At 55.3% G+C, this 12,802-nt stretch overlaps 1 protein-coding gene across 6 annotated transcripts in view; it reads left to right on the forward strand.

Moving 5' to 3' along the window:
• AMBRA1 (autophagy and beclin 1 regulator 1) overlaps positions 1-12,802 on the forward strand; it is a 180,858-nt gene that overhangs the window by 165,344 nt on the left and 2,712 nt on the right. For 5 of the 6 annotated variants that reach the window (XM_056801858.1, XM_056801859.1, XM_056801860.1 and 2 more), the window contains 3 exons: positions 5,547-5,686; positions 11,058-11,150; positions 11,629-11,822. In XM_056801858.1, coding sequence (XP_056657836.1) covers positions 5,547-5,686; positions 11,058-11,150; positions 11,629-11,822 — 427 coding nt within the window. Of the gene's footprint in view, positions 1-5,546; positions 5,687-5,982; positions 7,326-11,057; positions 11,151-11,628; positions 11,823-12,802 lie in introns of those variants that run through there. The other variant, XM_056801863.1, reaches the window with a different exon arrangement.

Below are 12,802 nucleotides of genomic sequence, written 5' to 3' on the forward strand. Positions count from 1 at the left end.
AGGTGGGAATTGACTCCGCAATCTAGTCCAGTCACTTCACTAAGCCAGCTGATCGTGTGGGGTGTTTAGAGATCTAGGAACAGAGGCCCTTACTCTGTTTATTTCGAGGAGACTGATGGCAAATCAGTTTGACCCCTCAACTCAGCAGTATCCTGGGTCCCAGACCAGTCAAGGGAGATAAGAAAGCAGCCCCGGACAGACTTCCAGAGGTCTTGTGAAATGACAAATGAGGAAATCGGAGAGAAGCATTGAAAATGATTTTGGCTGGGCAGCATCTCAGAATCAGCAGAAGACGGAGAATGTAGCCAAATCTCCCACCTGAGGGCTCTAGGGTGAAGGCATGCTTGGGTCTAAGTTCAGCAAAGGGCAGTATGAGCGACAGGGAATTCAAAGAGTATGGATACCTGTTGAATACATGCTACTTAAAGATGCTAACTGGGCAAGCCTCATCAGCATTTTGCAGACTTGTTAGCTCCAGGCTACACTGCATTTAACCAAAAGGACTTGATGTCATTAAGAGAAATCAGTGTTTTTCAAAGGACATTTTCCTCTTGGGGATTGGAAAATCAATAACAATTCTGGAATCTGAACAGGTCAGCAGCTAGAAGCTGCATGAATGCCTGTTAATAAAAGCTCAGCAGATAAGAGGCCATGGGCAGGAGGGGTGTTTTTGCTTCAGACAGGCTACAGACTGGGAAGCTGAACCTAAACCAAACTTGCCAAAAACAAACTCTTGCTCCCTCTCCTTCCCCCTCTCAGACCCCCTCACCAACCACATCCCATGCTTTTTCCCTGCCCAGGACTCTGACTGCTGCAATGTTGAACCAAAATGGCAACCCTGCTTGGGGTCTTCACTGCCATCCTGTGCCCCCAAATAGAAGTAGAGGCAAAAGAGACAGTGGGATGAGTCAGTCTCTGAGGCCCTCAAGTCAACACTTCACTGAGTCTGTATATTGGTCCTTTTGTCAGGGGGACAGTGGGATCCCTCCCCAGTATGTTCTCCACCTGTGACAAGAGATGCAGTCATTTATTTTGGATGGACAGTTGAGCTGTCTCTTTCACATCCAGCCCTCAGTTTTTCTTTCCTTCTGATCTTTCTTTTTAGTGCATCTGTCCTTGTTTAAATGTGACTCCCTTGAATCTTCTCAGTTCTCATGATTCACCCAGGTACCCAGGAAGCATTGCCCATTCCTGTGGCCCACAACTCATTTTGTAGCTCACTCTCTCTTTGTGATACTCCCAGGACACTTTTTCTTGTGACCACAGAATGGATCTAATGGCTTGGTTCAAGCTGACGAGTTGGGTCGGCTGTTTTTGAGCACTTGTCCTCACAGAAAGGTTCTAGCTTTTTGGATGAAACATGGCTGAATGAAAACAAAGCAGGTATTTATTCTCTAGCTTCTTTTCTGGGCTTCTCTTGAATTTAGTCAAAGTAATGACCTTAGATTTATTGGCCTGCTGCACAAAAGGAAGCATTTTGTGAGGGGAGCAATACATTTTTTTTTCCTATTGCATTTTAAAAGGAAGGAAAGGAAGACTTCCCACTGAGCTGTACTGCTTGACTGTCACTCTCTTCTCATCCATCTTTGAACAAGAAACAGGGCTCCTTTAGCTTTGATCTGAGAAATATTTTTCTTTACATCCTCGTAGCTTTTGGTTAGGGTTTGTGGGCAGAGTTGGAGCTGGGAACCACCAGTAAGGGAGCTTGCTCTGCACCCTACAAATGAAGGCCTCTTTATCTTCTCCCCCACCCCTTTAGAACTGTAAATAGTTTGTCAGCTTGACTCATTCCCTGTCGACATGCCGAACTCTAGAAACCCTGACTCTAGAAAAGAAAAAAGAAAACATGACTTCCGGTGTATGGATCTCTAATACCCTTCATAGAGGTTAGACAAAAGTGAGAATAATTTGCGTCGAAGCAAGAGGGTGTCATGAGCTTTAGATGACAGGAGTTTGAGGCGGGTGAAGCCATAGTGCCCCAGACATTGGCCAGTAGATACATAATCCATATGTAGCCCCTTCAAAGATTTCTCAGCTTCACTATGTGACATGATCAAGCCACTCCGATGGCAAGGGAATGTTTCTCTAGGCTGAGTCTACATCATTTTCTCTGTTAAAAGAGGTGTAGGGGGGCATCACACATGCCATAAGACAGAAGATGAGTCCATCAGTTTTGCTGAACTTTTTTTCCCCTCTCTTTTAATCTTTGTTACAAGGAATGGCTCCATGAAGGAAAGATATATTTGGAAATGAATGTGACATAAAACAGAAATTAGTCATTTTTAATACACAAGGGGGGGGCACCACTATTACCATTCCCAAATTAGATATAGACGCTTCATTTCCAGCCCATGATTGTGTATATACTAAGGAAGCAATTTGTTTTGCCATATTTGGGGTACCCTCATTTAGAATAGTGCCATTTACAGAAACAGATCCATTTCGCCTGAGATCGTGTAGCCAATCTCCCTTGCTTTGGGGATAGAAAGTCAAAGGCCACGTTAGGATTTGGTCTGAGCCAGCTGATCAGTGTGTCTTAGCCAAACTGTAATGGATTTGGAAAGACAATGGTGACCCAATCTCCAGGAAGAGTATTGCCCTCATATTAAACTGTAGTAATAGGTTGGCTCTGAAGGGTCACTTATCCTCCACGTATGTAGGAATGTGAGTAGATTAAAAAGCAGTGCTAGGGATACCTGAGGGAAATGGTTAACACTTTCTGGGGAGCTTTCAAGAAATTGAACTAGATTTTCATCTTTCTTGGGCTGGTTTCAGTGAGGCCTTCTGAGAAGACCAAGTAGACTATTTCCAAATAGTCCCTTCCCCTTCTCTCCCCCACCCCCCACTTCTCTACCCCCCACCCTGTATAAAAGTGTGATCAGGGGAAGATTCCTGGAGGCAGCTGATCTCTGAATGGCATTTTCTGGATTCCTGCCACAAAATAGGATTTAGCTTAATACCAACCCTGGATGGGATAGGCGTACTTCCTAAGCCACTGTTTCAGGACTGCTTTCAGGTAGGGAACAAATCAATACCTCCATTTATTACTCTGTGGCCAGGGAAGCTATAAAATGTATGTGGTGTGAAGTTCCAGGGTCTCTGCCTTCAATTACTTGTCTCCAGCCTTTCAGTGGCCTCCTGTGCCGGGAGGTGGGCTGCCTTCTGCATCAACCATACTGTTCCCTGGGAAACTTTGTTCCCAAAGCAAGGTCCCTTACCAAGCAGAGACGGTGTTTGCTTATTAATCTTTATGTAGCAACAGACTGTAAAAAGACAATTCTGTGTCCTTTAAGTAGCTTGTATTCTTTGGCATGAAGTCCTAAAGAAGGGATTCTGCCTCTTCTTTTATTGTGTCCTCTATTTTACCCAGGGAGCTTAGAGTGTGACTTCCTGAAACCCTCTTCTTCAGAATCTAACCACTCATTTGTCATGGTCCCTTGATCTTCTTTTGGGGTTCTGTGCAATAAAAATGTGCCCTCCCTTCCCTGAGCCTTGTTCAGCATCTCAGAGTATATACCTGAAGCTTGTGGACAGAAGAAACTGGACAGACAGGTATCGGTGGTCATGGTTTTCCAATTATGTCCATACCTACTTCCAGTCTCACTGTCCATCTATAAGATTCAGAGTCTCACATCATTGGAGAGAAGCTAATGAATTGCAGATTGGAAAATGAAAACCTGACCATAAGAGAAAAAGAGCCCTCCCAGAATTTATCCCATCTCTGCCCAGTGGACCATCTTTGGTAACCAAAAGTTTTGCAGAGCAGTTCAATTGTGCCTCCCAGAATGGGCAGGCCCATTTACCAGGCCCTTTCTTTGGCATCTCCAGTTAGTCAGTCTTCTATTTTCTCTCAGGAATGAATCCTTTACCATAAGTGTTCACCCAAATCACATGGCCATGATGAAGAAACATCACAATGAGCCAGATGTCCAGTTCTGGTTTTCCCCATGCAAGTAAACTCTTACTCCAAAAGGTAGTCTCTTCATTTTGAAGGGTTATCTCTGCAGGGAAATAATCTAGTTTTAGGGATCAGTCAGGCATTTGGAATTTATTAAGTGCCTGTATGTTAGGTGCTGACCTAAGTCTTCAGAGACAGTACCACAGAACAAGATTAAAACAGCTTATTCTCTCCCGGAGGAGGCAATATGTGCACGTGTAAAGATAGACAAAGGAGATGGAAGGTTCTGGGGTGGGGTCCTAGCCACTGGAGCAGGGGGGTTAGGGGGGGGATGGATCACAGAAGGTTGTTGGGTGCTGTCTCCTAATTTTGAGAGTCTCTGAGATCAATGTGGAGAGAAAGAGAGACAGAGACAGACGGACAGACATGAGAGCTGGGTAGAAGACACCCCCAAAAAGATCTTTCTGCCATCTGGGTCGTAGTAAAATAGCATAAAGAAAGGGCATTCTGCCCAAAGCTTTTTCTTTTCCTGGTGTTACAACACAGTGACTTGGGCGAGGACCCTGACTTGACCTCTCTGTAGGCCAGTTTGTTTATCCATAAAATGAGGGGATTGGACTTGGGTGACACCTAAGTTTGTTCTGGCTCTCAGCCTATAATCCTGTAGGAGAACAGCGGTTGTTGCTCTAGTACCTTGAATAGATATAGTGACTTCCACTTGCCAGAACACTCTCAGGCCACTTTTCTCCCAACAGCCGGGTGAGATAGGTTGGTTAGGTGATGGTGTTGCCTCTGTTTTACAGATTATGAAGCTTTCTGAGACCCTGTGCCTGGCCAAGATCACCCAGGCAGCTTGTGGGCTAGCTTAACAGAAACTGACTTCTAGACCTTCCCACTAGGCTTTGCTGCCTCATTTCTGAACCCCCGCCCTGCCCTTTTCTGAAGGTGCTCCACTGGCCAGGCCCATCCAGGTGGCTAAACTCCCACTCTAGCTGAGTTTTCAGAGGTCTCTGAAATGCCCAGAGCAGAAACATATTAGCTTGGGGGCAGACAGTTTGTGAAAAGGAGAATGCCTTGTCTTGATACCAGGAAAAACTGTCTGTTCCATGGTGATTTATATAAGCTGGAGCTCTATCTTCTACACGTGTGTGAGATTTCCCCCTGCCCCTCTCCCCACATCTGACTGTACCTTTTAGGTCTTGTTAACAATAGCAATTTCACGTTGCTTTTAATTAGGTGAATTAAGAATGTTCTCCGGTGTTATCACCCCCTCCCGCCCCCCTATCCTCTCCAGCTCCCCATTGCTGTGAGAGTACTGCCGTCTCCATGGTAACTGGGACTACCAGCCCAGATGGGATCACACTGATTGGTCAAGTCAGAGGGAAGTATGTGAGTCCTAGGTGACCTTTTGAGGTCAGCGTTTGCTGGGCTCGGCTCAGTGAGGACAAAGGGCAAGACAGCTCTGCGGAGAAGTCCAGGCGTGGGACCGAGCCCCTGATGCAGGGTTTGCTGGGGAGGGGGCTCCTTCCCATCGGAACGGTCATGAAGGCTCTGGGCTGCCAGGGCTTGATTTTACTTGGCGTTTTGTGATCTTGCTAATAAGTTATTTCCCCCCATTTTTCTCCTCCCCACCCTGTTTCTTCCCTAGAGAGTTTTCAATGTTCTTTACCCCATGCCAGCCGACCAGAGGAGACACGTCAGCATCAACTCTGCCCGCTGGCTGCCTGAGCCAGGGCTTGGCCTGGCTTATGGCACCAACAAAGGAGACCTGGTGATCTGCCGACCAGAGTGAGTGCCTGTAGGGTTTGTGGAGGGGCAAGTGGGAGGGCGGCTGGAGGATGGTGGTGGGGAGGTCACGTAGTTTACCTTCTGGCCTCCCCAGCTGAGAGGAGGCGAGGAAGGCCACAGCCTCGGGCCAGGGTGCAGATCTTGTCCTTGAAGGTTGACCGAGGTAGGCTTTGTCAGCCCTAGGAGCCAAGGCCAGGGCTCTGGTCTGGTGCGGACGGTAATAGGCAGCTCCCTGCGGCTCTCTCCAGCCTCCCCGCTGTCCCCTTTTTACAGATGAGGCAACTTGTGTTTTACAGAAAGCTGAGGCTCAGAGACATTGAGTGATTTGGCCAGGATCAAACAGCTAGGAAGTGTTGGAACCACAGTGCAGCAGCCCCTGCCCTCAGGAGGCCCCTCGTCAGTCACTCTTCCCACGCTGCGCTCTGTTAAGTCTTCATGAGGCCACGGCAAGGGGGTTTGGTCCTCTTCTTCCTTAGTGACAGTGAACGTGCCGGGTAGACAACCGTGTTTGTTACTTAAGACCTCTCTAAACCTCTTTCCGACTCCAACAGGCGGTCTCGGGGTGACTGCAAACGCCGTCCCTGTTCCCTCAAGGACATACAATTGCAAGTAGAACAGAAACCTGAATTGATGGGGCCTCTGTGCTCAAACAGGCTGCTTCTGCCTGCCCTTAGACCCATTTTTCTTTCTACTTAATGCTGTTGTTTATCATAGTGAAGGCAGAGAGAAAAACTCCATGGGAAACCCCGTCCATCGTTATCATCATTTGGGGAAGGGGAGAGGAAGACTATAGCTCAGGGAGGAAACCAAGGCAGCTCTCCCAACCCTGGCTTGCCCCTTGCTCTTCCCCCTTTCCTAGCGAGGGCTTTTGATAAGGAGGTAGGAGAAAGGATGGACCCAGCGGTCCTCAGACTGAGCACGGGGATGAGTCCTAGCCCCAGCCAGATGTAGTGTGGACCACCCAATGCCAGAAGCCTCTGAGAGTCACTAAAGAACAAGCTGACTGCTGGGGAAGATGCCACCAGATCAGTGCTCTCTTCCCCTTGATTCAGTCGCACTCCCGGGGCAGTATGGCCCAGTTAGTGGAGCCCGAGGCTTCTGGGAGGTGCAGACTACCCCAGCCCCACCATCGGGTGAAGGAGGTAAGCCCAGGGGGGCAAACAGGCAGGCAGGCCATCCTAGGGACGGAGCACCAGTCTGAGGCATCCCTTGGGCCTCGTGCTTTCTGTACTGATCCTGAGTGTGCTGGACAGCAGAAAGACCCTTTGGGCTGCATAAGGCCAGCAAGAAGGCAGGATGAGGATGAGAGAGAACCCTGAGTTCGCCAGGTAGTCCTTGTGGAATCTCTCGGGCTCCATGGAAACTCTGGTTCAGCTATCCAGGCCTTAGCTCCGAGCCCCCAGGGCTTGGTTTTTCTCTTCACAGAGCACATTGTTCTAAACCACTTTTCTTGTATTATTGTGTTTTATAGTTATCTGGGTGTGTGTGGGAAGGGGGTGAGGGGGTGTCCTAGCCGCCTGCCAGACTGTGAGCTCCACGAGGGCAGGGACTGTGCCTCTCTCCCCCTTTGTATCTCCCTCATGGCCAAGCACAGTGGCTCTGCACCCAGGAGGTGTTTAATAAATATTTGCTGAACTGATCTTAGCTTGTGAGATGTATCTAGATATTAGCGGCTGAGAAGGGGAATCGTTCCTTACTCCCTAGCCTTCTTCCTCATTGGGAGCACTTCTTCAGGGGCCCTCGTGCTGTTTTTACCTATAGCCTCCTTCTTGTGATCTCTCGGAAGCCGTCTGGCTGTCCATCCTCATCCATCTCGGGCTCCAGACCTGTCCTGCTTCTGTCCTCCCCTGCCCCTGCCCCCATCTCTGTGCCCAGGCATCTGCTGGGATCAGGCTTCCCCTCCCAATGCATCTCGCTTCCAGGCATGTGAAGAGCCTCCTCCCCTCACTCCCCAGGACCCAGGCTATTGGAGTGCTTGTTGCTCCCCCGGAAGGCTCATTGGGGAGATGGGGGGCTGTGTCGACAGGCTAGCGTGGGCCATTTAGGATCTTTCTTCAGACTCCTGGGGCTCTGGGGGCTTGGACTTGGCGCTCTTGCCAGAGCTGGATCCTGGGGTCTCCTTCCTGGCCCCCGGCCCCCGCTCTCATACAGCCCGGCATCGTCACTGCCACGCAGAACCTGAACCCTGTGCATTTGGGCCGAGCTCAGCCCAGAGGTAGTTCCTTTGTCCGCGGGGTCTCCCTGTGGCGCTCTTCCCATCTCTGCTCAGAGCCCGGACAGGGCGCCGTGGACGATGATGTCTTGACCCTGCCCGTGACGGCCTTCTAGGGAGGACTCCCCGGGCCGGGCCCTTCAGCCCTGGGCGCCTGGCTCCCGTCTTGTGACGCCAGCAGGGCAGAACGACGCACTGATGCTTCCTAGATCCGTGGCGTTGGCCTTCCCAAGGACGTCTGAGCCCCTCAGGCAGCCTCCACACACGGGCCAGTCCTTGTGCCTCTTGCTGTAGGCGGCAGGCTGAGGGCCAGCGCGGGGGTCCCAGGGCTCGGCCAGCCCCGTGCTCACAGGCGCCAGGCTTCTCCGTTTCCCGGGATGTCGCTCTTGCCCTCGACCGGGAGTTCCTAAGCTTTCTCTGCCCCGGACCCCTTCTCAGAAAACTGTCTGGATAAAGTACAGCAGACTCCAAGGGGACGTTTCTATGGAAGCGCAGTTCAGGCTCCCAGACTCGGGCCCGGGCCGTTGGGCCCCTCTCCCTGCCCCGTGTTCTGGGCCACGTGAAGGAGAGTGACTAAACGGGGAGCTCAGTCTCTGTCCCCTCTTCGCTTGGAGCTCGCCTGGTCCGGCCCCCGCATTCCCCGGGGCCGTCTTGTACCAGCAGAGGGCGGGCGCTAGGGTAGCCGCCCCCTCTGGCCCTCTTGGCCCACGTGCGGGCCTTCCGGACGAGGCTGTCCGCCTCTGGCCCTGGATCCGGTGGGCCTTCCTCTGTGTGGCAGCCTTAGGAACGTCTCCGGAGGGAAGCGTTTCAGGAGAGAACACTGTCAGGGCCCGGCTGGCTGCAGATCGTGTGACACCAGGACCAGAATAGCTGCTCGCAGCCACACCGGCACATGGAGCTGTTTGGGTGGCTGGCAGCCCAGTCCCTCCCCGCAGGAGGGTGCTCTCTCCTCCTCTTCCCCCCAGCCCCCGCAGGGAGCCCGCGGGCTAGGAGGTTTTCTGCCGGCCTCCTGGGGGGGGTCACTCGGCCCAGGCTCTCCCCTCCAGGAGCCTCTGCCCCCCGCGTCCTGTAGCCGAGAGAGCAGAGGGACGGAAGGCGCTTCTCCCTAGTGTTTGCACTTCCCCACCTCGGACCCAGAGCCCACGGGCCTGGAGTGAAGTGACTCAGCCAGGGCCACACAGCAGTGGTAGTCAGCGATGCTCCCGCTGGGGTCCTGAGATGCCGGGCTGAGCTTTCTTTCCGCCACCCTACTGTCTCCCAAGACTGAAAGGGATCATGGAGCTGCAGCATGAAACGAAGCCATCCGGCTTCCAGGATGAACCGCAGGCCAGCAGCAGGGAGGTCTCTAACCTCTGCCGCAGGTTCCCAGCTCTCCCAGCCTGGGCTCTTTCTGGCTTGATCGCTCTTGCACAGTCCGAGGCCCCGGTATTCCGGGAAATGACCTCATTCAGCCGTCTCCTCCCGTAGAACTGAGGGCTAGAAACGAAGAGCCAGGGCCCGGCGAGAGATGGCTGAACTCCGGCCTCAGACACTTGCAGCTGTGTGACCCTGGCCAAGTCTTCGGCCCTTGCCACCCTTCTGTCTTAGGTTTGCTACGGAGAAGGGAAGGCTTTTAGAAAAGGAGAAACAGCCAAGGGCGGCTCCTCGGTCTGTTCAGATTGCCCAGAAGTGCCCCCGCCGTAAAAGGGTCGTTGGGAAGAGCCCGGCGGTCTGAGCAAGCACGCCTTCAAGGGGATGCCACCGAGGAGTTGGGAGAGGCCCGAGTCAGGTCGGCCTTTCTGCCCCTCTTCATCCTCTTGGCTTTCAAGAGGAACATGGCGCCTTCAGGGGAAGGAAGGGGACGGCAGTCATTCGTTGGCTAAAAACCAGGAATTTGCCGCCTGAGTTGTCAAAGCAGCGAGATGTTTCAGTCTAGGCAGAAAGGGGTCTTCCTCCCCGTCTCCATGATCGCGGCCATTGGACTTTGAGTCTGCAATCGGGGCTTCCTTTTGGTGGAGAGAGTAGGGCACCGTTGGTCAGCGTCCGCCTCTGCTGCTCTCCACCGTTCTCGAGCCCTCCCTTCCTGCCCACGGGCTGACCCTTCCGGTTCTAGCCGGCAGGCCCAGTGGCGCCTTTGGGCCAGATGGGGGGACCCTCTGGCAGCCGGCGGCGCTCAGTGGCCCCTTGGAGAGCGGCCTTCTGGTGGCCCCTTTCCAAGTTGGGAAGGTGCCTTGTCAGGGGGACCCGCTTGCCTTGTAGGTTTGGCGTGAACGTTTTCCTGCCACTACAGCCTGGCTGTCGAGAAGTACAGAGGCGGCTTTCTGGCAGGCACCCTGCACAGTGTTGCCATCTGTCAATAGATGCTGACACGTTTGTAAATCAGTGGCTCCCAGGCAGCCAGGAGCGGCGCATCCCAAAAGCGAGGCTCCAGCGTGACTTGGGGTGGGGGCAGCTCCGGGCTTGGGGTGCGCCCATCTCCCGTGGCCACCCTCCTTCCCCTTCGTCTTCGCCCCGCCATGGCTCTTCCCAGCCCGTACCCTGGGGTAGGAGGTAGGACGTGCTGCTTCCTGGAGAAAGGAGAGACCCGTGGGGAGGAAGGGCCTGGGAGCAGCTCTGAAGCGGCAGCCATCCTCACAGCGCGCGCGTCTCGCCTCTCGTTCAGCCAGCCTACGAGGCTCTTTCCAGGCTGGGGCGCAGATGGGGGCGTCTCCAGCCTGCCCGGCGCCGTGGACTTGGCCGCACGCCGCGCCGCTCTGGGCAGACTCTTTCTCTTGGGGCTGGCCTTGGCCACGGGGTTGTTGGGGGGCGTTCTTCCTGGGAATCCGCCCTGCCCTAGGCGCGGGCGCCTCTGAGAGCGTCCCTTTGGGGCCCGGCGGGCCCCATTCCAGAGAAATCGGACTCGCCGCTCTCTCCCCTCATTTTAGACGGGGAGGCCGCAGGGCGGCCCCATTAGGTAGTGGAAAGCAGAGCCGGGCTCTGTCTCCTGGCACCGTCCCTCCCCGGGAAGGAGGGCGCCCGAGGCTGTGCAGCCTTCCTCCCCGTGGTCCCTCTCCACCCACCCCGGGACCGGGAAGAGATGAGTCTTCCAGGCCCGAGCCTCAGCCATGGGGAATGGGGGAGCCCGGCTCCCGGCCCTCTCGTAACGCCTTCCCCCTCTCCTCCGCCACCTCTGCCTTTTAGGGCCTTAAACTCTGGAGTTGAGTACTACTGGGACCAGTTGAATGAGACAGTCTTCACCGTCCATTCCAGCAGCAGGAACAGTGAGAGGCCTGGGTAAGTGTCGGCGAAGCTGGGGCGCAGCCAGGTAGAAGGGGGCGCCCCTCTCCCCCTGCTCAGCCCTGCATGTTCACTTAGACTCGACACTCGCATTGGTTCGAAGGCGGAAGAGCGGTCAGGGCTAGGCAGTAGAGTGACTTGCCCAGGGTCACATGGCTAGGAACGGTCTGAGGCCACGTGGGGCCCCAGCATCTCCCCCCGGCCTGCCCTGCATTCTTTGTCCTTGCGCTCTACCCGAGCCCCGCTCTGTGGCCAGCTGGGAAACCCAGAGGCCTTGGGGTCCAAGTGGGATCCGCAGAGCGCCGAGGAGGGGCCGCCCGAGGCACCAAGCCGGGAAGCCCAGGGGTGGGGGGCGGAGGGCGGGGCTCAGCGAGCAGCCTGGCCTTGTCACTGCCGTGCGCGGGGGCGAGGCAGTGCAGGGTCACCCGGCGGGAAAGGGGAGAGGCCAGACGCCCTTGTTTTCCTGTCTCCCTAGGAGCAGCAGAGCCACGTGGAGGACAGACAGGGACATGGGCTTAATGAGTGCCATCGGCCTGCAGCCCCGGCACCCGACCACTTCGGTGACGTCTCAGGGCACCCAGACGCTGGCCCCTCAGCTGCAGAATGCCGAAACGCAGACGGAAAGGGAGGTTCAGGAGCTGGGGGCCGCCGCCTCGGGCTCCGGCGAAGGTAGGCGCTCCTCTGAGGCATCTCCGGACTGGACCGGAGGCTACCCACGGGCGGCCTTCCCCACGCCGCCCTGCTCTCCGGGCCGCGCAGCCCCTTCTACTTCTGCTTTCTTCCCTTTAACCCCCCACCTTCCGCTTTAGCAGGGGTGCTGTGGGGGGGTCCTAAGGCACAAGAGCTGTAAGGGTCGGGCCAGGGGGTCACCCACTAGCACGTGTCCGAGGCCAGATCTGACCCCAGGACCTGCTGCGCCCAGGGGGCGGCTTTTCCAGCGTTCCACCCATCCCTCCCCCTGCCGGCCGGCCGTAGCCCTCGTGCTGGCCGCTGGCCGTGCCCTGGGGACAGCAGAGCCCAGCCTCGGCGGAGTCTGTGGTCCACTGTGTTGAGCAGCCCAGACTGGAGACCAGGCGGCTGCCAGGCAGACAGGCTCGCAGGGGCAGAGACGGTGCGTGCCAGGCGGCTCCTCCGGCTCCATTCCGGTTCAGCAGCATCGCACGGACATTCCGAGTCCCCTGCAGGAAGGCTCTGCCTGGGAAGGAGGCAGCAGGGGCCGCTGGGCCCGCCGGCAGCTCCCGGGCGAGGGTGCCGCTTGGCCTGGCCTGCAGAACGGTCGGCACAAGAGGGATTGGCAGGACCCCCCTCCGGATCCCCTGCTTTCTGGCGAGGCTCGTGGCCCTTCTCTCGGCTCCTAATGAACGGGGGCAAGAGCTGCGCTTCTGCCAGCTGCCTGCCCGCCCCGGGCCTCCCTGGCCAGCCTGGGTCCGAGGCCCTGAGCCTCTGCTCCGTTCCTGATTCTGCACAGCGCCCAGAGGAGGTTCCTCAGCGGTCTCGAGCCCATGCTCTGGCCAACAAGGCCTAAAGGGAATGGCTAGAGTAGGCCAACGAGTGGCCCTTCCTGCCCTGACCCTTTGGCTGAGCTTCTTCCCTTTGAGGGCCTCCCATGATGGAGCCCCCCAGCATGGTGGAGGGGACTCGAGGGCCGG

Source organism: Monodelphis domestica, chromosome 6 (genome assembly GCF_027887165.1).
Source record: "Monodelphis domestica isolate mMonDom1 chromosome 6, mMonDom1.pri, whole genome shotgun sequence".
Classification (NCBI taxonomy): Eukaryota; Metazoa; Chordata; class Mammalia; order Didelphimorphia; family Didelphidae; genus Monodelphis; species Monodelphis domestica.